This window comes from Symphalangus syndactylus, chromosome 20, assembly GCF_028878055.3.
Source record: "Symphalangus syndactylus isolate Jambi chromosome 20, NHGRI_mSymSyn1-v2.1_pri, whole genome shotgun sequence".
Classification (NCBI taxonomy): Eukaryota; Metazoa; Chordata; class Mammalia; order Primates; family Hylobatidae; genus Symphalangus; species Symphalangus syndactylus.
In genome coordinates, this window is record NC_072442.2 from 39,398,338 (window position 1) to 39,424,523 (window position 26,186).

Here is a 26,186-nt window from a genome sequence, read left to right on the forward strand (position 1 = left end):
TTTCCCACTTGTTGCCCAGGCTGGAATGCAATGGCGTGATCTCGGCTCACGACAACCTCCACCTCCCAGGTTCACGCGATTCTCCTGCCTCAGCCTCCCGAGTAGCTGGGATTACAGGCATGCGCCACTACGCCCGGCTAATTTTGTATTTTTAGTAGAGACGAAGTTTCTCCATGTTGGTCACGCTGGTCTCGAACTCCCGACCTCAGGTGAATAGGGTGCGTGGCCTCCCAAAGTGCTGGGATTACAGGCGTGAGCCACCCGCCCCGGCCAGAAAGGTCTTCTTTTACCTGTGATTGCCTGTTCATTTTCTTCCTTCTCACTACCAATTTTTTACTTTTTTTTTTTGGTCTCGCTCTGTCGTCCAGGATGGAGTGCAGTGACACCATCTCGTCTCACTGCAACCTCTGCCTGTTGGGTTCAAGCGATTCTAGTGCCTCAGCCTCCTGAGTAGCTGGGATTACAGGTGCGCACCTCCAGGCCCAACTAATTTTTGTATTTTTTGTAGAGATGGGGTTTCACCATGTTGGCCAGGCTAGCCTCGAACTCCTAAATTCAAGTGATCCGCCCGCCTCAGCCTCCCAAAGTGCTGGGAGTAGAGGCGTGAGCCATCACGCCCGGCCAAGATTATGCTTTTTTTTTTTTTTTTTTTTTTTTTGAGACGGAGTCTCGCTCTGCCGCCCAGGCTGGAGTGCAGTGGCGCAGTGCGTGAGCCACCGCGCCCGGCCGGTAATTTCAGTATAATCTAGCAAAGAGACACTAATTTTGAACGAATGGTGAAAGTATGAAAATTTTGGGATCAATCGATATAAAAAGAATTTACCAGACGTTCACCAGCAGAGGGGGTATAGCTCAGTGGTAGAGCATTTGACTGCAGATCAAGAGGTCCCCGGTTCAAATCCGGGTGCCCCCTCGGGTTTCTTCACGTTTTTTCACAGCCATCCAGGAATAACCTGAGTCAGCGAGTTCCGAATCCAAAACTCACGGGAGGTGTCATTTGTATCTTCCACCTACCTAATTTTCACCTTGAAAGGATTCCCGTACCCCTAGAGGGAGAGAGCAGCAAGCAGAGGCTGCCTTTGGGTGGATCTGAGCCCTCATACCCCAAGTGGCGATAAGCGCACCAGTACTTTCAGTTGTAGAACAAAGGCGCGTATCGATTTCCATCTCCGATGCCCATTGGTTTAACGTTAATTATAATTTGTTTTGGGGTAAAAAATATGTCTTGGACGGGGCAGTAGTTCGTACTTGGCTATGAAAACTAGGAGAAGTAATCCAAATTCAGAGGTTTTCATATACTCGCGAACTCGAACAGGACAGGGCACACAGATAGAAGGTAGACAGCGAGCAGTTTTCCCCTCTTCCTTCTTGACTTAGCTCATAGGCAGGGCTTTGGCTTGGTAAGCTATACATGGAAAGTTCAAGGCCTAAAGGAGAGGTAAAACTGGTTCCTCCTGGGTTTTGCACGGAACCGCAGCTCTGCTGATCTGTGATCTCTCTGTTCAACCTAGCGATACAGCTCACAGTAATAGGAGCCAGGAAAAAAAAATGCGCGTTTCCCCGGGGTCCGAGGAATGACACAACCACATTCCGGGTTTAAAATATCGCAGCTGCCCTTTGACCCAGGCAGCACGCCTCTTCCTTTCTCCTTTATTTTTCCTTTTTTTGGGCAAAACCTAGTCGAGCTGGACGCCCTTGTCTCCCGTCACACTTACCATTTTCCTCCGGCCTAACAGTGACCCTGTCAGGCACGCAGCCAGCAGATACTTGTCCCCATCTTTAGGTTATGAAACTCCATGGGCTTTTATTCTTACTTCAGTGGTTCTTAAAATGTGGTCCCCACACTAGCAGCACCAGAGGCACCTGGAAACTTGGTAGAAATGCAAATTCTCCGGGCCCCATTACAGAATCAGAAACTAGGAGTGTTTTAACAAGCCCTGCAGGTAATTCTGATGCACGTTCAAGTTTGAGAAACACTGTATTCATTTATCTCAGTTCGCACTGGGTTATATAACTTTACTTTTGTACATTAACAGTCAGGGATGAACACAGCACGTCCATGTCACCACTAATACAGAAAGTTGAAGTTGGATAAGGGCTGTGTCTATGGGTTTCCCTCGCTTGACCCACCACAAAAGGAACGCCAAGTTGAGGCGTTCTCCTGTCCCCCTACCCCCATTGGAAACATCCTGTCCCTCAAACCCAGCACCTCGAACTGTCTGACCCATCTGAGGCTGGCGGCCGTGGCCGCAGAAATCCCTACACCTCTGGCGCGAGTAATGCGGTCGCGCAGCTTTTATACCCACTCCCTCCTCCCGCTGAGCACAAAGTAAAACCGAAAGATTTCTGCTAAGGTTGAAAAATGAGGAAGATACTTCATTTTTTTTTTTTTTTTTTTTTAGTCAGGACCCAATGTTAAAATATGAGTCAAGAATGAAAAACAGATGGTTAACAAGGGGAAGGAAAAGCCAAACCCTCGAGGGGGCACCCGGATTTGAACCAGGGACCTCTTGATCTGCAGTCAAATGCTCTACCACTGAGCTATACCCCCGCGCCGCTGCAGCGCCTGGAGGCGGCTCTTTCGGTGCTAAGCATTGTTGCAGCTGCTACATTGTGAGTAGGGGTGTCACATAAGGAGAAAGGAATGCTGGAGAAAAGGGGTCAAGATGAACGCAGACGGTGCCCGCATTCGGGGAGCCCCGGGAAGGTGCACTGCAGAGGCTCGGGGAGGGAAGCACTAGCCCGGGCCCGGCAGCGGGCAGGGTCCAAGAGGGAGGGACGGGTTCCGCCCCACAAATGTGGGAAAGGGTGTGGGCCGGAAGAGAGCTAAGAGGGGCAGGGCAGGGGGTCCCCGTTCGGTCCGCAGATTCATGCCGGGTAAAAAGTCCCCGAATGCGGTGGATCAGTTTCAGCGTTCAAGAGGGCTCCAACCCCACCCTCGACGGGCTTGAGGGGTTGGCTCGCCTCCCGCAGTCCGGGAGCCCCAGATGTGCAGCCTGCTCGCCTCTGCGCCGCCTCCGGCTGAGGAAGGGTCCTGGGCACCGGGTGCAGTCAGCCTGAGAGCGCTGAGGCGCCAGCACCGCCGGCCCAGCCGTCCCCCGCCAGGAACCCGCCCCCGCGCAGCCCCACGTCGCCCGGGGAGCGCGCCTCGCTGCGCGTGCCCTTGCCCGCGCCCGAGGCGCGTGCCCGCCCCGGTGCAGCCCCTCCTCCCCGCTGTGTTTATTAGGGGAAGGAGGGCGGAGGCGGAGGCCAGTTCCCCAGCTCCAGCCGCCGTCGCTGCTGCCTGTGTAGTTGCAGCCGCGGCCGCCTCCCGCCAGCTCGCCTCGGGGAACAGGACGCGCGCGAGCTTGGGCGTCCCCGCCCCAGCCTTTCTCGGAACCATGAACCCCAACTGCGCCCGGTGCGGCAAAATCGTGTATCCCACGGAGAAGGTGAACTGTCTGGATAAGGTGAGCCCGGGACCGGGAGACGCGTCTTTGCAATCCCCGGCAGTGCTCCGAATCCAGGGAGGAGAGAACGGCCGGGTCTTTGCCGCCTTATCCCCGCGATCCCAGGAGAATGGAGGGAGGGCGAGCGGGCGGTGTCATGGGGTGTGGGGACACATCCCAGTCTGGAAACCAGATCTGGGGCGAGGCGGGGATTCCACGCGTAGCGGGCAGCCGCTGCTGGAGAGGGGTGGGCTCTGTGCCCCGGGTTTGGGAGGACGGGAGAGGAGCAGGGAAGTCAGGCCCCGGGGTGTGTTGGGGGAAGGTTAGGGGTGCAGTCCCGCCCCCTACGGCCTGAAGAGTGAGAAGAGACGGCCGCTCCCTCTCCGCTCTGCGCCGAGCGCCAAGTAGGCGGAAGCGCGGGGCGCTGGTGGAGGGGGCGGGGGGGGGCGGGGCAGAGGCTGGGGGGCCCTGCGAAACCGTCCGCTCCGGCGGGGGGTGGCCTGGCTTCCTGGCCTGGCGGGGCGGGGGCTATCAGCCTGCGAGTGTGGCATCTGATGCAGGGGGTTTTGGGTAAGGACCCGGGCTCTGCCGCAAGAGCCCCGTTTTTGAACGATCTGCAGCCCCCTTGGATTCAGTGGTTAAAGGACTCGCAGACCTCCTCCATAGCTTCCCAACCCCCACCTCCAATTAAAAGCCAACTCCCGGTGCTGGGCCGTCCAGCCTGAGCCTGGTGGGGTCGGATGCCGGAGTAGGGTGGGTGGAGGGTGCTTAGCTGAGATCTCCTGAAATTGTGCTCAGAGCCAGGAGACCGTGTGGAAGAACAAAGAGCTAACTTTTCAAAGCAGGTTTCTCCAATGGAGGGTGGGGTTGGCTGAGTTCTGGGGAAGCCGAGGAAAGGGGGAGGTATTGGGGGAGGGGAGGGTGGCCTTGTGGAGATTCAGTGTCCCCTGGGGGCCCTGTCTCCCCAGTGCTGGACTTGTTCATCTGGTTGCCATTAGACTTTTGGAGGGGGTTGGAGAGTAGAACTGGGTGTTTCCCGTACAGTTCAGGGTAGGATCCTGTTCTCTTGTAAGCTCCATAAGATCCTAAGGTAAAACCTGCCCCTCTGCATCCCCTCCCCAGTCTGGAGGGGAGGCCTCTGTGATTTTGTGCCCTTCCTCACCGCGTCTTTCATCCACCACCCAAAGCTGGCTCCAAGTCCAGGTATTCTGTCCTTTCCATCTGAACTGGGAGAGCTGGGAGGACTGGATAGAAGAGGGGTGCAAGGGTGGGAACACTGGATGAAAGAGGGATATAGAGCCCTGGGGCCAAGTTCATTACCGACCTGGAGCCGGGTTTTGTTCAGAAGAGGATAGTTTATTGGACACCTTATCTCTCCCCTCCCCCTTGGGGTGTGAGCTTCCTCAGTGACCTTTGGCCTCTGAGTCAGCGTGAGGAGGTGGGGTTGGAGGTTCTGAAACACATTTGAACTTGCTTTTGGGGAGTGTGGGCATATGGGGCCGCTGCTGTGTCACTGTCCCTCCTGGTCTTGGGCTTGACTGGGCAGGAGGAGAGGAGGGGGTATATTGTGGGCACGAGGAAAGGTGTTGATCTGCCTATGACCATGCCAGCCGCTGTTGGGCAGGACTTGAGCTTAGAGCTATCAGATGATGAAGTCTCGCCTTGAGAATGTACCTGTCCTTGCACACTGGGGTTTCGCCCGCCCCTCGTGGCAGAGATTTTGGCCTCTGCATCTTGAGCTCTCTGTGGTCCCCTTCTTCTCCACAGCCATGAATTGGAAAGAGGCAGTGGGCACTTCACCCATATAAGGAAAAAGCAAAACATGAAGGCAGAATTGCCACTCTAGGAGTTGGGAGACTGGGTCCTTGTTCCAGATCTGCTCCCACCAGTTTTATGAATGTCTGTAGGCCTCAGTATTCACCATCTGTCAGACGGGTATGATGATGTCATTTCCTTGAAGGTCGGGCATGCACCAAAGTTCCTGAGTGCTAAAGAGGGTGCTGTATAGACTATGCCCTCCCTACCTCTCTGGGATGCTCTGTTCAGCTCCACACCACTCCCCTTGGAAAGACCTTCAGTGTCGTGTACCCGAGGGGAGGGGAGCAGGGATGCTGCAGGGTGCCCTCCCCAGTTCTCTTACCCTAGCTGGAAGAGGACGTTCAAGTGGGGGTTGCCCAGGGAAGTGGGAGTTGGCGATTCCTTCCTCTTTTTAGAACTCTCCCTATAGGAAATGGCCCTGGAGAGACCTCGCCCCCTGTACTGAGCAGGAGACCTGAAATATCCAGGTATCAGACCTATTTCTCCCCACCTGCTCCAGGCAGTAAGGATAGGACCAGGAATGGGGAGCCAGTGCCTGGAGGATGCTGGGCTGAGACCAGGGAGGAGGGGGAACCTTCAGTCCCATAGGCAACTTCAGTCCCATAGTTGCTAACCAACTTCCCAAGTCCTCCCATTTACAGCAAAAGAGTCAAATTAGACTCACCCATTTCTCTACAATCCCCCATGGCACTCAGCCCACTACGTGGCCCAAAGCACAGGCTGTGTCCTTGGTTTCAGCCTTTTCTCCTCCCTGAGCCTTATCTCCCAAAGGCATAGGTGGGTAAAAACCTTGTCACCTCTGAAGGCCACCCTGCCCCCAACCTGCAGTACCCAGCATGCTTTGCAAGCTGGATAAATATGTATTGCTGATGACAGTGTTTGAGGAAGGAGGTCGAGATTTGCTTCTCCAGAGGACTTCTGGGATTAGAGCTGGGGGAGAAACAGGGTGACCTCATTTGCTCATTCAACAAATATTTATTGAGCACCTACTTTGTGCACCTGCTTTGTATCTAGGGAGCTGTGTTGTCAAGAATCTCGCCACATCCCTCTTTCCTGGCTTGCTTCCCCAGGTTTCTGAAAACAGGTGGAGGTGGAGGATTGGTCTGTTGCCAGTTCCCCTGGAATCCCCTGTTAGGGCGGGCTCTCTGCCTCTGCTTGTCTCAGCGCTCCCTCCCCACTCGAGGGGGTTGAAGTCCTCACAGCTGTGGTGCCCCGTTTTGCTAGCTGAAGCTTAGAGTACCCCACCATCATCTTGTGACCATCCCTTCATAATAGCTACTAGTTATCACAATATGCTGGGCTCAGTCTTCACAGCAGCCTCACAAAGTAGGTGTGTTTGCTCTTGGAAACAATGTACTCCATAAACAGAGGCTCAGGTAGCCCATGTGGCTCATCTCCCTCTCTTAGAGCTGAAATTCACAGCCACAGTTCTTTCTGCTCAGCTCTTCTGCCAGTGTGTTTGCAGAAAGTACTTTTATTTATACATATTTATATTTTATTTACATCTCATTTGTGCCAAAAGTAGGTCCCATACCTTCCTGACCCTATCTGGAGGAATGCTCTGGGCCTGGGGTCTTGTATGGGGGAGTGGGGCCGCTGGGAATAATCCTGTCCCCCTCGGAATTTGTGGAGGTGCAGCAAAGATCTATGCCTTTAAGCCAGCGGGTCAGGTGGCCAACCGAGCTAGGCTGGTGCCCCGGCCAGGGTGGGGCTGGCATTGCCTCTGCAGGAGGGAGAAACTGTAACCCTGGGCAACAGGAAGGGAAGAGACAGTCTCATAATCCATCCCTGAGTCATGGCCACCCCAGGTAGCCTGGGTTCAGAGGCCAAGGTGCCAGGCTGCCGGCACAGTGACACGAAGCTTACCACATCCCCCCCAACCCAGAGCCACAGAGGGACAGGCTGTCCCAAGTGAGGGGTATCCTTGCAGGCTTCTGCCCCTACCAGCCTGTTTACCTTTCTTTAGAGTGGATTGCAGGTAGGCAAGGGAAGATCAAGATGACCCTGCCTTGGAGCCTCGGATCCAGGCTGAGAGGCCTGTAATGGGCAGCAGAGGTAGGGTCTGTCTGGTTTCTGTGAACAGGGAAACCATGGACTTTGCAGGCAGCTGGAAGAGGCAGAGGTGCATGCCTCGAGGTGCACTTTCTTGAGTCCTGAGGCCCAGGAATGCGTCCTGAGGTCCTGAGGCCCAAGAATGCGTCCTGAGGCCCAGGAATGCTTAGCTGAAATCATCTTGCCTAGGGCCTTTAAAAGAGGGGGGTTCTTGCTCTGGGACAGAGCCCATGGGGCAGTGCAGAGGCAGACGGGGTCACTGTGGGGTCCTCTGGACATATTTCCCTGACATTGTCCTTCCCCAGACCCCATTGAGACAAGGCAGGGGTTCTTTCATCTTAGGGTCCAGGCTTGGCTCACAGCGGTTGTGGAGGGACTGGCCATTTTCTGCCTCCCCTCCCCACAATTTTCCTACCCCAAAAAGGACATGGTGGAAGGAGCTGGTGGGTTTTCTTGAACCTTGGGGCCTTCCTCCAGAGACGGGGGGGAGTCGCCTGAAACTGCTGGAGGTGCCAGGCATTAGGGGTGGAGCGGCCTCCTCTCCTGACCCTCGAGCACTCTGGGAGACGGTGGCTGCAGCTCCACTTGACACTTGTGCTTCATAGTAACTGGTTTCCATTTTTCTGCTCGGAGCCCCCTGCAGGGGGACAGGCGACCACCCTCACCCTCTGCCCCACCCTCGTGTGTCTGGATGAGAGTGTGGGGCCTGTGAGGGAGATGGGAAGGAGCTACTGATAGAAATAGCCACCATCCCCTTGAAGAGGGGCTCTGCTTCCTCTGTGTGGCAGCCTGGAGGGGTCTTTGGAACCCCTGGGTCCAGTGTTGGCCCTGTGCCCCCCTGCCTGCTCAGTACACCCCACCCTCCTTCTCCAAGGGGCTTGGCTCCAGGTGCAGGCCTGGCCATCTGGAGTAGGGGTCTCTCTCCCTTTGTCTCCCCAACGTCAATCAGGAGGCATCCTTGGTGGTCCGCAGTCCTAGGACAGTGTGTAGCACTTCGTGTGTGTGTGTGTGTGTGTGTGTGTGTGTGTGTGTGTGTGTGTGTGTGAGAAAGTGGGTCATGGTCTGGATTCTGGAGAATGTTTTTCCTGGCAGGCCCCTGTGGGGGTAGGGGGAGGCGGGGGCCCAGGCAGGGGCATGTGCAGCTAAGTAGGCAGAGGCCAGCAGACTGGGTGGTGACCAGGCTGGGGCACCCTGCCAATGCCTCCCAGTCACTGGGGGAGGGAGTGGGGCTGTCACTTCAGGGGCCTGTGGGGGCAGGGACCAGCCTGTCTTAGTGTCCCGGTGGGTTCTGTGTGTTGGGTTATGCACGAGAAGGAGTCTGTAAGTTGCCTCATGGGGGTTTGGGGTCCCTGGGTCACTGGGATAGGCCCAGGTTGGGGAGGGGGCCAAGCTTAGACCCGCCACTTCTTTGCTTCCAGACTTCTGGCTGGCCCTCCTCCCCAAGAGTGGTTCTCCTAGTACTCTGTTTAATATTCTACCATTAGGTTTTTCCTTTGGGTCTTCTTGATAGGGAACCAGTACCCTATTAGAAGGCCATTTCCCCCTGAAATTACCGTGGGGGTCTCTGGTTGAAGTGGCCATGGTAGGGAGGTTGAATCCTAGATTCTCAGCCTTCTTTCTGCTCTCTCCTCCTCCCAGTGTCTCAGAAGCACCTCTCCAGGGTTTGGAGACAACATTTTGAAAAGCATTGCCTTGGGGGAATTCCTTGACAAATGGCCAAGAACCAGCTCTGTGGCCGTGCTCCTTCAAAAGTCCCCCTGGGCCTGCCTCCTGGCCTCCTTCTTTCGGAATGGGGAATGTCTCCCTTGACTGCTGGGAAATGGGGCAGGGACAGGCCAGCCAGGTCACTCAGGTGGCCTGGATTATTCTGGGGTCCTGGCAGTGGACCCCTGTTTGGTGGTGATCCAGGGCATCAGCCTGGGCTTCTGGGGGTGAATTTAGACCCTGTTGTCATGGGTTTGCCTAAGCATCAGTACTTCTCAGGGGTTCCACAAAGACCCCTCCAGGCTGCCACATGGAGCCCGTTAGATCGTTTCTCTTTTTTTTTTTTTTTTGAGACAGAGTCTTGCTCTGTCACCCAGGCTGGAGTGCAGTGGCACAATCTTGGCTCACTGCAACTTCCACCTCCTGGGTTTAAGTGATTCTTTTGCCTCAGCCTCCCAAGTAGCTGGAATTACGGCATGCGCCACCATACCCGGCCTATTTATTTATTTATTTATTTATTTTTGAGATTAAGTCTCACTCTGTACCCCAGGCTGAAGTGCAGTGGCATGATCTTGGCTCACCGCAATCTCCGCCTCTTGGGTTCAAGCGATTCTCCTGCCTCAGCCTCCCGAGTAGCTGGGATTACAGGCGCGCGTCACTGCACCCGGCTAATTTTTTTGTATTTTTAGTAGATACGGGGTTTTACCATGTTGGCCAGGCTGGTCTTGAACTCCCAACCTCGGGTAATCTGCCTGCCTTAGCCTCCCAAAGTGCTGGGATTACATGCATGAGCCACCGCTCCTGGCCTAGATCGGTTCTCTTTCTGTCATCACTCTCTTCCCTCCGTCGGCCATCCTGGATGGGCCCTGTGTCCCACATTCTCTTTTCTTTTTTTTGAGACAGAGTCTTGCTCTGTCGCCCAGACTGGAGTGCAGTGGCCTGGGTTTGCACCATTCTCCTGCCTCAGCCTCACAAGTAGCTGGGACTACAGGCACCCGCCACCACGCCCGGCTAATTTTTTTGTCTTTTTAGTAGAGATGGGGTTTCACCGGGTTAGCCAGGATGGTCTCTATCTCCTAACCTCATGATCCACCCGCCTCGGCCTCCCAAAGAGCTGGTATTACAGGCGTGAGCCACCGCGCCCGGCTGTGTCCCACATTCTCACATGCATGAATGGATTGGAGCTGTGGTTGGCACAGTGAAGCCCCTCTGCACCCCAACACACACAACCTCCAGTGTGAGCCCTGACCCCCTTGGCTGAGGTTCACACCTGCTGTGCCCAGCACCTGACATCTATCTGAGTGCTCAGAGGTGCCAAGTCCTATGCTGAGGGCTTTGAAGGTGATTTCTCCTCAGTCCTGGACAATCCCAGGAGGGCCAGGTGTTATTACAGCCATTCTACACACCAGGAAGTGGGCTCCTCTGAGGTGCAGGGCCTCGCCCAAGGCCATACAGTTAGTGGGGTAGAGCTTTGATGTCCACTATGGGGGTGTCCACCTTCCAGGCTTTGAAGTAGAGCCCTTCAGTGCCTCAGTGGGAGACCCGCTGCCGGGCCCTCTCCTGCCCTCCCACTGGGGTGGGAGAGGATGAGGGAAGGGTAGAGAGGATGTGGTGTGTTGACAGAGCCTGGGACACCCAGCCCACTCCTCTGGCCGGGCATCCCACAGGAAGTGGGAGGTATTAGAGCTGTAGCACACCTGGGGCTCATGTGGGGCTGGCGGGTGTGCTGGGCCCTGGTACAGGAGCTAGGAGCACCTGGGTTCTGGGCCTGGGTGTGTGGGGGCTGGGCCTTCCTCTTCTGAGGCCTTGGTGCCGCCAGAGGAGCTGCTCCTTCATTTTCAGCGGCTGCTCCCTAGCAACCCAGCGCAGCTTTGCATAAGCAATGAGGCCTCTCCAGCTCTGGGCAGGAGGGGTTCCCTGGGGAGGGTGGAGTTGACCTGGGGGCTGCTGTCGCTGCTATAACTGGGCTCTTCCCCCCTGTCCTTCATGCCTGCCCTTCTCTTCCTCCTGGGTTCAAATGGCCCATTGGTGGAGGATGAGGAAGGAGAGAGGGGAGGGGAGTGCCAAAGCCTGTGACCTGAAATGCCCCCAGCTCACCTGGGATGATTCCATGTTCTCCCCACAGCCATGGGCCTAGGACAGTCCCAGCAGCTCCTGAGTGCCCCTTCCTAGGGCCTGAGCCCCTTTTTGAGAAGTCCTGGTATCTGATGTATGTCCTCTTTCTGTCTCCATCCCCAGTTCTGGCATAAAGCATGCTTCCATTGCGAGACCTGCAAGATGACACTGAACATGAAGAACTACAAGGGCTACGAGAAGAAGCCCTACTGCAACGCGTGAGTCCTGTTCTGGGCAGGGGGCTGGGTGGGCACCTTGGCTCCCTCCCTGAGTGAGTTCTTCCTTCCATTCCAATAACCGAAAGGTGACATTGGTGAACACTTCCATCCCCTACTTCACAGTTCGTCCTCACAACAGCTGAATGAAGCAAGCACTTTTTATCCCCATTTAAAGTGCTTTTATCCCCCATTTAAAGTACAGATGAGGAAACTGGGGCTTAGGGAAGGGAAGAGACTCTCAAGATGGGATGGCTAGGGAGAGACGGGCTCTAACCCCATCTCTGGGCAGTAAGGCAAGCACGTTTCTTTTTTTTTTTTTTTTTTTTTTTTTGAGACGGAGTCTCGCTCTGTCGCCCAGGCTGGAGTGCAGTGGCGCAATCTCGGCTCACTGCAAGCTCCGCCTCCCGGGTTCACGCCATTCTCCTGCCTCAGCCTCTCCGAGTAGCTGGGACTACAGGCGCCCGCCACCACGCCCAGCTAATTTTTTGTATTTTTAGTAGAGACGGAGTTTCACCGTGGTCTCGATCTCCTGACCTCGTGATCTGCCCGCCTCGGCCTCCCAAAGTGCTGGGATTACAAGCGTGAGCCACCGCGCCCGGCCTGAACACGTTTCTTTCCACTGTCCCCTGCTACAAAAGAGGGGGCTTTCCGTGTGGTCTTTCAAGAAGTGACCTGTCTGTTGTATTTGGGGTTGGGGGCTTTGTTCTGTTTACCTTCCCTTATTTCTCTCCCCAAAATCGACAGTTTCCTTCTCTCACCTGGGTACTTCCTAGGCTTTGGGGGCTCCTTCCTCCAGTGGTTCCTTCAAGAAAACTCTCTGGAAGCCTCATGCCAGTCCTTTTGGTGTTCATTTTTTGAGAAGGGGCAGGGGGTACATAAAGGGCGTTGCCTGGGCCAGATAGATCTCTTCCCTGCCTGGTGAGGGAGGCTGTGGAGATTGTTTTTTTGAGTATAGTCATCTTGGTCTCTGTTCCTTCTGCACTGGGACCCGCAGCAGCCGACGGTAGGGAGGGAGTATAGAGGTGGGGTCCCCCATCCCAGAGCCTGGAGGAACACCTCCCCTCCCCATCCCATCCCGTCCCATGCAATCCCAGAAAGTATAGCAACTTTCCATCTTCCAGTTGACCTTGTGAGTAGCAAGTACAAACTCAGTATTGGGGCCTCACAGCTGCCTCCACCTGTGAGGTGGAGGCTTTGGAAGGTCAAGTCACTTATAAGTAATGATGTAATGATAATTTCTTTTTCTTTTATTTTGCTTTTTTTTTTTTTTTTTTTTGGAGTCAGTGTGTTACTCATCACCCAGGTTGGAGTGCAGTGGCGCGATCTTAGCTCACTGCAACCTCGGCCTCCTGGGTTCAAACAATTCTTGTACCTAAGCCTCCTGAGTAGCTGGGATTACAGATGCACGCTACCATGCCCAGCTAATTTTTGTATTTTTTAGTAGAGACCGGGGTTTCATTGTGTTGGCCAGGCTGGTCTTGAACTCCTGACCTCAAGTGATGCACCCGCCTCAGCCTCCCAAAGTGCTGGGATTCCAGGTATAATCCACCTCGCCCAGCCTTAATTCGATTTTGTTTAATTAAAAATTTTTTTTTACTTTTTTTTTTTTTTAATTTCACCCAACTCAACTAATGGTAATTTCAGTGTTCACATGAATTTAGGATCTGACTTGAGTCCAGTTTTTTTTTTTTTTTTTTCTTTTAATTCTCAGTCAGGAGGCTCTTTGCAGCTGAAGTTCACCTGGGAAAAAAAAATTTGGGACTTGTCTAAAAAGGGAGCTTAAACCTCCAGTCTTACCCCTAACCTTACCCCAAACCTTCCCTGCTTCCTTACCCCCTCCCATTCCCTGGCTAAGACCACTCTTTCATCTTTTTAGGAGCTCACTCATTCAGCAGACATTTATTGCCTGTCTGCTGCTATAATACATACTAACCTGTGCCAGGTGCCGGGAAAACAGATTCCTGATAAAAATCTCAAGCCCAAGAAGCAACATGAAGTTGTCCCTTCTGGAAGAAGGAGGGCACTGGGCAGGTTATCTGGGTAGAGGAAGGGTTGCAGCTCTGTCCTGGCCCCTCCTTCAGCTGCCCCTTCTCTTCTATTAATTTCTACTGTTCCTCTTCCCCCTACCAACCCCTCCCACCCCCACAAGGGAAATGGGACATTCTTCGAATTCTTAAGGGCTCACACAAGCCCTGGTTCTCTGCCACTTCCTCCCTCCATTGGGGAGCGGGGTGGGGTTCAGAGAAGCCAGGGCAGTTAACCCCTCCGTTGCTGGACCACCTCAGGCTAGATTCTGAGCCTCCGCCCCAACATGCAGAAGTCTGACCGAGCCTTGGAGCCCAGTGACTCAAGTAGCCTAGAATTCAGTGAGCACTGCGAGCTGGAGAAAAATCAGAGGCTTGTCCTTATTTTCTCTGCGTTTTATCAGCCTCATCCAAAGTTCCAGCTTACTGTTTTTACTGTCTTCCTGGGAAGCTGCCACAAGGTTGGGTGGAGGGCTCCTGCAGGGACTGGGGGAGCCAGGAGAGGCAGAAGATCAAGGTTTCTTCTCTGGATGATGCTTCCAACTTGCAGAGGCAGAGGTTCCCCTGTCTCCCTCCTGGCCTCCAGCCAAAAGAAGCAGGTTGGCCCCTCCATGTTTCCTCCAGCTTTTATAGCCCTAGCCTCTGCCATGCCTCATTGACCTTTGGCCTAGTTGGGATGTTTCCTGGGAAGGAGCCTAGTGAGAGAGACCTGGGGGATTTGTGACCCAGCTGTGTTTCACTTTCCTGTAGTAGCACCTCGCCCAAGGCAGGCATTCTTCCTCCCCTGTGTCCGCTGGGCCAAGTTACCCGTGGGGATTCCGGGATGAACCAGGTGTGGGGCCCGCTTGCAAGGAGTGTTCTCTGGACCTGTCTGAGCCTTGGTTTCCCCATAGTTAAAAATTCTGGCCAGGAGGCCTGGCATAGTGGCTCACGCCTGTAATCCCAGCACTTTGGGAGGCTGAAGCAGGTGGATCACTTAAGGTCAGGAGTTCTAGACCAGCCTGGCCAACATGGTGAAAAAATACAAACATTAGCCAGATGTGGTGGGCACCTATAATCCCAGCTACTCAGGAGGCTGAGGCAGGAGAATTGCTTGAACCTGGGAGGCCAGGGCTGCAGTGCGCCAAGATTTGCCTGTGCACTCCAGCCTGGGCAACAGAGCGAGACTCCATCTCAAAACAAACAAACAAACAAAAGAGAAAAAAAAAATTCCTGCCCAGGGATGTTGGACCCTAGACCAAAGAGGATTTATCAAGCACTTGCTATGTGCCAGACACTAGGCCGAGTGTTTGCTGTCATTCCCTCCTGCTTTCTTACTTTTTTTGTTTTTATTTTGCTTTGGTTTTTTTGGAGACAAGGTTTCCAAAGAAACTTCAGCCTGCTCAGTCACCCAGGCTGGAGTGCAGTGGAGTGATCATGGCTCACTGCAGCCTCCACCTCCTGGGTTTAAGTGATCTTCCTGCCTCAGCCTCCCTAGTAGGTGGGACCCACAGGCATGAGGTGCCATGCTAATTTTTAAGTTTTTTGTAGAGAGGAGGTCTTGTCATACTCTTGGCCTCAGGTGATCTACCCGCTTTAGCCCCGCCTCCTCCCGTTTTCTTCCTGCCTCTGATCTTATCCTTGAGTGACATTCAGGTTCCTGAATCCTGGGTTTACCAGGGTACAGCTTTCTCCCATTTCTGTTCTGGTCTTGCTTTGTGGACCACAGGCCTGGCTTCCTTCTCTGAAGCATCACGTGCTCCACGCTGGGCCAAGCCCAGTGCAGGACCCATAGGGGCACGTGGTTTCTTCTGGCACTTTGCCAGGGAGTTGGGCCCACCCAGTGAGTGTGTGAATTTGGTGTGCAGGGAAGGCCTCTATGTTCTGCGTGTCTCTGGCTAGTCTCTGAGGCCTGAGGGGAGCTAGGATCTTGCAGGCGGCTGGTCAAGAGAGAAGAAAGCTATCTTTCCCTGTGGTTTCTCAAGATTCAGATTTAAGTTCTAGAGAGTGACTGTCAAGTAGGCAGTGAAAAGGTCTCTTCTGTTTCTGGCCTTGCATCAGACTTGTTTGGGGGAGAGGCAGGGGAGAGAACATAGACCAGAGCTCACTGCCAGCCCGCCTGGCGTGGCGGACCCCCACGTGTGTGCAGTTACACACATGCCTGGTGTGTAGGCAGACACCCACGCCGGTGCTGGGGTGGGGGAGGAGGACTTGGGAGCTGGACTGAATGGGCTGTGTTTGTGTTTCCACATTCAGGACTGCAGCCATGCAGCCAGTGCTGTGGCAAGGTTGAGGGTGCACTCCCACCTTTTGCACAATAGCCAGCGGTGGAGGAAGAACCGCTAATCGAATTCTTTTTGTTTTTTTTGAGACGGAGTCTGTCGCCCAGGCTGGAGTGCAGTGGCGCAATCTCCCGCTCACTGCAACCTCTGCCACCCAGGTTCAAGCGATTCTCCTGCCTCAGCCTCCCGAGTAGCTGGGATTACAGGCACCCGCCACCATGCCCGGCTAATTTTTGTATTTTTAGTAGGGATGGGGTTTTTCCATGTTGGCCAGGCTGATCTGGAACTCTTGACCTCAGGTGATCCACCCGCCTCGGCCTCCCAAAGTGCTGGGATTATAGGCGTGAGCCACTGCCCGGCCCAAATTCTTTCTTTTTTTTTTTTTGAGATGGAGTCGCGCTCTGTCGCCCAGGCTGGAGTGCAGTGGCGCAATCTCGGCTCACTGCAAGCTCCGCCTCCCGGGTTCACGCCATTCTCCTGCCTCAGCCTCTCCGAGTAGCTGGGACTACAGGCGCCCGCCACCACGCCCAGCTAATTTTTTGTATTTTCAGTAGAGACGGGGTTTCACCGTGGTCTCGATCTCCTGACCTCGTGATCCGCCCGCCTCGGCCTCCCAAAGTGCTGGGATTACAAGCGTGAGCCACCGCGCCTGGCCCCGAATTCTTTCTTGAAGCTTCTGGGTGGGTGGGGTGAGCCTGCTCTTGGTGAGAGAGATATTTATGCCCTCTGTTACTTGTTTGTAAACTGGATTTTCCAAAAGTGGGGCATATCAGTGCACACGCCCAGGCTTAGCATAAACCTACATCATTGTCTTCCTGCAGATAGTAGAGTACTGCCTGTTCCCTCCTCTTTAGCGCCCTACTGACAGGAGGTGGGGTTGCCAGCCAGGGAAACCAGCTTGTGAGGTGTCAAGTGGGAAGTGGGCATGGGCTGCGGAAGGAAAATTGGGGGACCTGGTTGTACCTTTCCCCTCTTCTCTGACTGCACATATCTGGGGTCCATTCTCCAGGTTCCTTGAGCTGTAGGGTAAGGACTGAGGAGGGTGAAGATGTCCCTGATTCTGGGGAGCCAGGGACTATGTTTCTGCCCCTTCCCCTAGGCATCAGATGGGAGTAGGGTGTGGCCTGTGTCAGACAAGGCTGGGTGCTTATGTGTCTCTGGATTCTAGCAAACTGTCTTTAATCCCAGCTGCTTTTAAAAGGGGGGGCAGGGTTGGGCGCAGTGGTTTATGCCTGTAATCCCAGCACTTTGAGAGACTGAGGAGGGTGGATCGCTTGAGGCCCGGAGTTCAAGACCAGCCTCATCTCTACAAAAAATAAAATAAATTAGCCGAGTGTGGTGATGTGTGCCTGTGGTTCCAGCTACTTGGGAGGCTGAGGCAGGAGGATTGCTTGAATCTGGGAGGTCGAGGCTGCAGTGAGCCCTGATTGCACCACTGCACTCCAGCCTGGGCAACAGAGGGACACTCTGTCTCTAAAAAAATGTAAAAATGAAAATAAAAATAAAAATAGGTGGGGCAGGAGTAGGCAAACCCTGCACTGGGGCCTAGGGCTTTCTCTCCTTCCCAAAATTGTCTGCCTCTAACTGGAAAAATTGGGACTAGGGATGCCAGTGTGGGGGAGGGCAAGTGCAAATGGCCAGCCCAAGTAGCTAAATGTGGCCTCCAGGTAGCCCTCCCACCTCACTTACCCCCAAATCCCTGTCCTTCAGGCCTCCTGGAGCCTCAGGGATCACTTTGCTTCCTAACACCTACGTTTTACAGACGAGGAAACAGGCCCGCCTTTCCATGCCGTACTCAACCTGCAGAAGTGTTTCTCTTTTATATTACCGACAGGGGCAGGCTTTTTTTTTTTTTTTTTCTTTTCATTTTGCGTGCAATCTGACGGCTGGTAAGTTCTTCCTCAAGTCTAGCCTTGATCTTTTTGACTGCTCTTTTTTTTCCTCTGGTTGAACAATGCCTCCTTGTTGCTTCCTATCGCCACCACGTCAGCCCCTTAGGCCTGAGGGGATGGACGGGTGAGAAACTGGGTTAGCAGGGAGCCCTCCCTTCCCGCCTGTGGGCAGCCTTCCCAGCAGGGGCTTTTGGAATCAGCAGCTCTTTCTAGAGGCAGGATGTGGGGGCTGTTTTTTTTTTCCTTTTGGTAAAACCAAAAGCTCCTTGTTGCTTTTGTTGATGTATTTTTGTTCCTCCTTGAACACAAAGCTGTGGTTTTTGAAGAGGTCCAAGCCTGGAAGGGGCGAGGCTCTGTGTAGAAAGGGTGCTGGGCTTTCGGGTTCGCTATCCTGTTCTTCTTCTGACCCTGGAGTGTGGCTGATGGCAGGACTGGAGAGTGAGGCTGGTGGCCGACAAGCTGTCCCTGTCACCTGTGAGCCCGGAAACCTTGCCCCTGTAGTCCTACCAAGCAGGAAGGCCACCCAGAGGTCCTCACAGATAACCCCTCTCCTGGGACACGGGGCCTCTTCGGTATTATATCCTTTTTTTTTTTTTTTTTTTTAATTTTTATTTTTTGAGACAGAGTTTCGCTCTTGTTGCCCAGGCTGGAGTGCAATGGTGCAATCTCGGCTCACTGCAACCTCCGCCTTCTGGGTTCAAGCGATTCTCCTGCCTCAGCCTCCCAATTAGTGGGGATTACAGGAGGCCACTACCATGCCTGGCTAATTTTTTTGTATTTTTAGTAGAGACGGTGTTTCGCCATGTTGTCCAGGCTGGTGTCGAACTCCTGACCTCAAGTGATCCGCCCGCCTTAGCCTCCCAAAGTGCTAGGATTACAGCGTGAGCCACCATGTCCGGCTTTTTTTTTTTGAGATGAGGTCTCTCTCTGTCTCCCAGGTGGAAGTGCAGAGGTGTGATCTCGGCTCACTACAACCTCCGCTTCCCTGGTTCAAGGGATTCTCCTGCCTCAGCCTCCTGAGTAGCTGGGATTACAGGCGTGTGCCACCACGCCCGGCTAATTTTTGTATTTTTAGTAGAGACAGGGTTATGCCACATTGGCCAGACTGGTCTTGAACTCCTGACCTCAGATGATCCGCCCCCCTCGGCCTCCCAAAGTGCTGGGATTACGTGCCCGACCTGTATCATATACTTTTGAAAAGTTCAGAGGGATAGGCAGCTCCTAAGTAGGTGTGGCTGAGAGGCCCCAGAATATCTCTCATAATGGCCGAGCTTGGAAACGAGATGGGTTTGAAGGATGAAGTGCTTTGTTTTGCACCCAACCTGCCAAGCACATCTTTCCCCAGAACTGAGTGCTGGAGGTGGCTGGCGTCCATCTGGCCTCCCCTTTGCTGTCTGGGTAGCTGCGGTGTAGAGGAGAGTGCCTTGGGCAAGGTCTGTGTCCTTGACACTGGACCTCAGTTTCTTCATCTGTAAAACGGCACGATGAGAATGCCAGCCCAAAGCTGTGTGGTGGGTTTCGAGAGAGAATGTGCACAGGACTCAGTGTGCCAAGATGTTGCTTTGTGTCTCTGTAAATTGTCCTGAAGCACGAGGCTGCTGCCAATAGCTGCCTGTTTGCCCTGCCCTATCCCTGTCCAGTCCTTGTTCCTGCCCCACTTCTTCCTGTCCTACACGCCTCTCCCTGCAAACTCCCCAGAGCAGCTGATAGCAGGGAGGAAGGGTGGGTGGGGCACCTGCAGAGAGCCCACCACCCACTTGGAATGATTAACAAGGGGCCGGTACAGGCTGGCCTATGGGACAAAGGACAGCTGTGCTCTGGACTCTGCTCTGCACCCAGCTGATCACCCTGTCCCTCATTCCTCGCCATGGCCCAGTCTGTCATGGGGTTGGGTTCCAGTGGGGTCACCAGCTGGGATGGGTGGCCCTTGGTCTGTCTTAGCACCCATGTTGGCATGCACACATTTCCAACCATCCCTGCTGGGATCTGGGGGTAATGGATGGGGTGGGCAGGAAGGGAAAAGGTAGAATTCCCAAAAATTGTTTCTGGAGGGAGGTCAAATCAGTTGGAGCTTTCTTTGAAGCCCGACATGCTGGTGGGGGGGGAGGGATGCAGCGCTGATGTTCTCATGCCTTTGCTTCTAGAAACAAACCCGTGACACCTGTCCTCCTCACCTAAACACAGTCTCCTGACTTTGCCCTCATGGGCTTCTCCTTAGTTGGGGACCCCCTTGCTGTCTGTGCCTCTTCCCCCACCCCCGTAGACCTCTCTCTCTGTGTCTCTCTCTCTGTGTCTCTCTCTCTCTCTCTCTCTCGCTCTCTCACTCTCGCTGTTGCTGCTCTCCTGCCTGGAGCTGAAGATGAGGTTGCCATGGAAACCTGAAGCGTAGTGAGCTGGGAGAGGGAAAGGCAGAGTCGTCTTGCCAGGGCTGGGGGCTGGGGACTGTGGGCTGTGGGGAGGGGACAGGGTTGACCCAGCAGGAGGAATATAGCCTGAGCTGTCTGCCTGCCTTCCTCTGCCTGGAGTTGGGCTTAGGGGGCAGGGGAAGGAGCTTGGAGGCTTTGGAGTGCCTCTTTAATCTAGTTACTCTGATGCAGGATTAAAATCCTCCCTCACCCCTGCCAAATTAAGCTGAGCTCACATCTGGGCTGGCTCACCCCCACTTCCCTTCTGATGGGATTAGCACTCCAGCTGTCGGGGGCTGAGACTGGGGGGAAGGGTGCTTCTGAAGAGGATGAAGTACCTGCCAACCCCACCCGAGGTGCCTGCTGCATGTTGGAGGGGCTCCCGAGACCTTCTGGTGGGTGTAGGGTGAGCAGAGGGACACAGTGTGGGGTGCAGGGGATGTGTGGACATGGCCTCAACGCAGCTGCTGCCTCGGTGTCTTGGAGGCGCCCATCGGTACAGAGGGCACATCTATATAGTCATCGTGTGTGAGGCACAGTGCAGCGTGTGTAGGAACTTCAGACTGTGGAGTGGGTGGGGCATGTCAGGTGCACCTGTCCGGTGGTCCTTGGGCCACTGGAGCTGGCCTCTGTTTTATTTATTTGTTTAATAAAAACAGGCTCTCGCTTTGTAGCTCAGGCTGGTCTCAAACTCCTGGCTCAAGAGATCTGCCCTCCTCGGCCTCCCAAAGTGCTGGGATTACAGGCGTGAGCCACTGTACCCAGCCTGGCCTGTTTTAACCCTGTGCATTCTGGCAAATGAGAAACCCCAGGGTTTTGCAGACCGGGTCTGGAGGATGCGTTTGCCCTGCTTGCCTCTACCCCTCCCCACCAAATGCTAACCAGCCTCATCTTCTCAGAATTGAGTCTTCGAGTGCTGGGCCAGAGCTGCCCGGAGGTCTCCTCTCCCCCACCCTGCTCCTGCCACATGTGCCTCTACTTCCATGTGCTCTCGTCGCCACAGCCCCTGCCCATACAGTCTGCAGAATGGCTCTGATGTAGAGGGGAGGGTCGTCTCGTCTCCGAAGTGCTCCCTCTTAGGGCCTCAGGGCCTGCCAGCCCTGCTAGAGATCTTCCCTTTCTGGTCTCTAGGAACAGACTCGTGGTTGGTCGTCCCTTGCCCTGGAAGTGTACAGGAACTTTGAAGGGAGCTCCTCAGCTGTGGGTGGCCCTGGCTGCATGCGGACTGGACCCCAGACTTGGCCACGTGTTCATCACAGGCCATGTCTGTTGCCAGCTGCGGACACCTGTGTTTGCCTTTCCTCATCTTCCCTTCCTCTGCTGGAGGAACTGCAAGTCTGGGCTGACCTGGGTGGCCAGGACCCAGGTGAGGGCTGGGGGACGGGCACCGCTAGGATCATCTGGATCCGGGACAGGGAAAAAGGATTTGCCAAGGTCACCCAGTAAGTCAGTGGCAGGGCCAGAGCCCTGCGCTGGGCCCTTTCAAGTTATGCTCCCTTGACTGAGATCTCCAAATCCTGAGCCCTGCCTTTCACAAGTGGTGGCCTCAGGGGAGGTCACCTGTTTACAGGTAGCTCTGATACACGGCCATGTGGGCGGCAGGAGAACATGCCGAGCAGAGGGGCAGCTCGTTCCTAGCTCTTGGGTGTGTCAGTTTTGGGTGGAACGTGCCTAGGAAGAGGTCCCAGGAGGCCATCTATGGCTTACCTGGGTGTGGCCTGTGAGTCAGGGATCTGCAGGGGTCACAGCTGTGGTGGGCTGTGGTCACCCAGGGCTAAAAATGGCCTGACGGGCTCCGGCTTGGAGAAGCCACCCACCAGTCCCTGAAGTAATTGGGGCCCATGCAGACCCCCAGACATTTCTCATACCAGCACATACACACAAACCACATGGCTCAGAGCTGCAGCTGGTTTGCTAGGGGACCTTGTGATGAGAGAGGGATGGAGAAGGGCTGAGTTCTAGTCCTGCACCAGCTTCAATTCCTGGTGTGACTTTTTTTTTTTTTTTTTTTTTGAAGACAGAGTCTTGCTCTCGCCCAGACTAGAGTGCAGTGGCGGATCTTGGCTCACTGCACCCTCCGCCTCCCAGGTTCAAGCGATTCTCCTGCCTCAGCCTCCTGAGTAGCTGGGATTACAGCTATGCGCCACGTTGCCTGGCTAATTTTTGTATTTTTAATAGAAACATGATTTTGCCATGTTAGCCAGGCTGGTCTCGAACTCCTGGCCTCAAGTCATCCACCTGCTTTGACCTCCCAAAGTGTTGGGATTATAGGCGTGAGCCACCATGCCCAGCCTGACATTTGTTTATTCAGCAAATGTTTACTGAGCACCGCCTACTATTCTAGGAGCTTGAGATAAATCAATGAACAAAAGAGACCCCAAAATCTCTCCCCTCATAGAGAAGTAGTGGAGAGAGAAGACAATACATTGATATGATAAATAAGTTAATTATGAAGACTGCTAAGGGAGAAGTGCCTGGTGCCAGCACACCGTTTCCTCCTCTGAAACAAGGGAGTTGGACCAGAGTCTTCTGGAGGTCTCTGCAGGCTCTGAGGGTTGCCCTGGCTTTGGCTGCCTCCAAGCCAGGCCCTCTTTCTGGGGACCAGGCTGTGCTGGGCCTGGAAATTGGTGGCTAAGTTCAGCATGAACTGAAGAGATCGTCTGGGCGCAAATCTGGATCCCTGTGTGCCTTGGCCGTGTTGTTTAACCTTTCTGGCCTCAGTTCTCCCATCTGTCAAAGGGGTACACTGAGTACCAGTCACACAGGTGGCTGTGAGAATTCGGTGAACTAGGGCACATAAGCCCTTAGCACATTCACTGTTTGGTTTTTTGTTTTGTTTTGTTTTTTCTTCTTGAGACGTAGTCTGGCTCTGTCACCTAGGCTGGAGTGCAGTGGCAGGATCTTGGCTCAGTGCAACCTCTGCCTCCTGAGTTCAAGCGATTCTCCTGCCTCAGCCTCCCGAGTAGCTGGGACTATAGGCACACGCCATGACACCCAGCTAATTTTTGTATTTTTAGTAGAGACCGGGGTTTCAGCATATTGACCAGGCTAGTCTTGAACTCCTGACCTCGTGATCTGCCCGCCTCGGCCCCCCAAAGTGCTGGGATTACAGGCGTGAGCCACTGTGCCCGGCCTAATTCACTGTTGTTACTACAGATTGAGCAGCCCTAATCCAAAAATCCAGAGTCTGAAGAGCTCCAAGATGCAAAGCTTTGAGTGCCGATGTGATGCCACAAGGGAAAATTCCACACCTGGCCTGATGTGATAGGTCATAGGTCAAAAAGCAGTCAATAATTTTGTTTCATGCACAAAATTATTTAAAATGTTATATAAAATTACCTTCAGGCCATGCGTATGAGGTATATAGGAAATGGTCCCATCCCCAAGATGTCTCAGTATGGGTATTGAAATGTTCCAAAATCTGAGAAAAAATCCAAAATCTGAAACACACCTGGTCCTGAGCATTTGCAATAAGGGATACTGAACCTGTATTTTACCTGTCACCCTCAGGTGACCTCCTTTTTTGTCCTCAAGCTGGCCTTCCCACCTACCCTCCAATTAGGCTGGACCTTGTTAACCCTTTGAAATACCATTTTAACTGTGTGGTTTCTCTCTCACCACTTCCTCCAGGAAGTCCCCCTGGATATGCGTGTCCCTTTGTTTTTCTGTCTCCCCCTTGCTCTCCTCTGCATGGTTGGTCTCCACTTCTGGTCTTAGCTGAAAGCTTAGTCCTGACTCACCTGTGCCCATCTTCCCCCAGCCAGGCCCAGTTGCCTCAACCTCCATGTGTGGTAGGCACAAGGCATGGATTCTCCCCAAACAAGGGTAACCTTCAACCCTCAGAGAGTGGCTCAGTGGCCATCCTTTCGCTCAGGACAGTTCTCCTTGCCTGCTGTGTCTCACTGACGCCTGCTGTGTCTTCCCAGGTCAGCCAGTCCCAGCTGAGTCTGAGAAATGCTCGTTTCCCCTCGGCCTTGGTGGCGGACACTGAGGTCCTCCTGTGGGGCCGGGCCAGGGGGTGCCCAGGCATAGGACGAAGTTCCCAGGAGAGTGTGCCCTGTGAGAAGCCCGGAGGCTCCTGCCCCTCTCCCAGAGTCACCCCCCCTCCGTTTTTTCTGTCCTGCAGACACTACCCCAAGCAGTCCTTCACCATGGTGGCCGACACCCCGGAAAACCTTCGCCTCAAGCAACAGAGTGAGCTCCAGAGTCAGGTGAGGGGCTGGGCGGCGCCGGGCCTGGCAGGGAGGGATGCTGGGGAGGGATGTTGTAAGGTCGGCATTTGGCAAGAGCACCTTCCCCTGCGGTTACTCTGCAAGGCCAAGGTGCTGAAATCCTAGCATTGCCTTGACTCTTGACCCCACCCCTGACTTTATCAAAGGAGCAGGGTAGAGTGTTCCCCCACTTCTACCTAGAGGGGGTTGGAGAGGTGTGGGTGTCTATTTGAGCCCGCTCTGGGGCTCCCTAAAGCCCACCTCCTCCAGGAAGCCACTCTCCCCTCCCTCTTCCCCATTCACACTCACCCACAAAGGAGGGGTTTGGGGAGGACCAGGGAATTTGCCCCTCCGGGTCATGCCAGTCTGAGGCTGGGCAGCCAACCCTCTATAGCCAAGTCCCAAACCTTCTCCACCCACTGGAGGGCAAGGTATGAAGGGGGCCCTGCCATGGGGGCATGGGATGGGGGGCTGTTCCACCTCTGTCTCCTTTGGCTTGACTTTCCAGAACACTGCTGAGTGGGAGGTGTGTGCCCCTGTAGGAGGGGAGGACGGGTTCCAGGCCTAGGGAGAACTTGGTCTTTAGGGGACACGGAGGAATAAGCAAAGGGTCTGGAGTCCTGAGAACAGAACAGCTGACCCACTCTGCCTGGGGGTGCGAGGGCTCCTGGGACAAACCTGGCCAGTGATGAGGTGGGGTGGGGTGGGGCGGGGCGGGGCTTCAGCCGATGAAAGGATGTAGGGGAATTTACCACGTGGGCAGCGCACCCAGGACCCACTCAGGATCAGGAGAAGACTGCAGAGGTTCCACCCCCGGGTGGAACAGAGACGGGGTTACTCCCAGTTCCTCCGGAGGGGACTCCTGCTGCCTGATCTTGATGTGACTGCCTGGGTCTATCAGGGAGAACCGACCCTGCCTTTTGTCAGGCTTTCCGTGTACCCTCTCTGGGAATCCTCCCAACAGTCCCGTGAGGAAGGTGCCATCTTCCCCATTGTTACAGATGAGGCGACTGAGGCCCAGCGACATTGAGGGACTGGCTGAGGTCCTGCGGGTGGTAGGAGAGGCAATAATAATATTCACAGCTGACGATGGAGGGCTCAGTGCTCTGGGTGTGTGAGCTCATTTAATCCTCACCCAGCCCTGTGCAGCTGTAGGGTCACCTCACTTCAGAGAAGAAGAAATAGACACTGGCAGCTTTGAATGTAGGTTTGTCTAACCCAGGGACTATCCACTCCCTAAGAAACAGTCTCTACCTCAATAATAAACATGATAGTTCCTTATGCTGTTGAGAAGTTTTGTAGTTTAGGGCTGGGGGCCATGGCTCACGCCTGTAATCCCTGTGCTCTGGGAGGCCAAGGTGAGAGGATCACTTGAGCCCAGGAGTTCGAGACCAGCTGGGGCAACATAGCAATACCTGGTCCCTAAAAAAACAAAACAGAACAAAAACTAGCAGAGATGGTGGTGTGCACCTGTGGTCGTAGCTACTTGGGAGTTCGAGGCGGCAGGATCACTTTAGCTGAGGAGTTGGAGGCTGCAGTGAGCCATGATTGCACCACCACACTCCAGCCTGGGTGATGGGGTGAGATCCTGTCTCTAGAAAAAGGAAAAGGAAGAAATTGTGTAGTTTAGCAAGTGCCTTTAGTTAGTTCCCCTGTTTATCCTTGACTGGGTTCTGGGGGAAGGTAAAAGACCCACTGTCTCTGTTTTACAGATAGGGGAACTGAGTGAGTGAGTGCGGATCCAGGATTTGGGCCCTGATCTTGTCACTCCCAAGTCTGGGGCCCTTGGCGCTGCACAGCCCTGGTAGGGCCTGAGGCTCACAGAGGAGGGGAGCAGCAGCTCACACCTGCCACCCACCCACCTGCGGCACAGAAGCTGAAGTTACTGGGAAGCGGGGAACACCACAGCCTGCCTGGCCAGATTTTACAGATTCTAGCCAGGCCCTGACTCCTCTTTTGATTCCGTGCCCTGTGGAAGGGCCGTGGGGGCCAGAGGTGGAGGGGCTTAGAAGGACCTGGGAGAAGAGGTGCTGGGAGCAGATGGCAGGTCTTTGGACA

At 54.4% G+C, this 26,186-nt stretch overlaps 1 protein-coding gene and 2 non-coding genes across 5 annotated transcripts in view; 2 read left to right on the forward strand and 1 right to left on the reverse strand.

Moving 5' to 3' along the window:
• Positions 1–841: 841 nt before the first annotated feature.
• Positions 842–913, forward strand: TRNAC-GCA (transfer RNA cysteine (anticodon GCA)). Its single transcript has one exon. It is a non-coding gene; the product is annotated as a tRNA-Cys (tRNA).
• A 1,566-nt stretch (positions 914–2,479) lies between these two features.
• Positions 2,480–2,551, reverse strand: TRNAC-GCA (transfer RNA cysteine (anticodon GCA)). The gene has a single exon. It is a non-coding gene; the product is annotated as a tRNA-Cys (tRNA).
• Positions 2,552–2,582: 31 nt separating this feature from the next.
• LASP1 (LIM and SH3 protein 1) overlaps positions 2,583–26,186 on the forward strand; it is a 52,934-nt gene continuing 29,330 nt past the window's right edge. The window contains exons 1-3 of one of the 3 annotated variants that reach the window (XM_055258084.2): positions 2,583–2,613; positions 11,241–11,335; positions 24,044–24,128. In XM_055258084.2, coding sequence (XP_055114059.1) covers positions 11,280–11,335; positions 24,044–24,128 — 141 coding nt within the window. In that variant the 5' untranslated portion in view covers positions 2,583–2,613; positions 11,241–11,279. Of the gene's footprint in view, positions 2,614–2,833; positions 3,450–3,975; positions 3,999–11,240; positions 11,336–24,043; positions 24,129–26,186 lie in introns of those variants that run through there. The other 2 variants (XM_055258082.2, XM_063628963.1) reach the window with 2 other exon arrangements.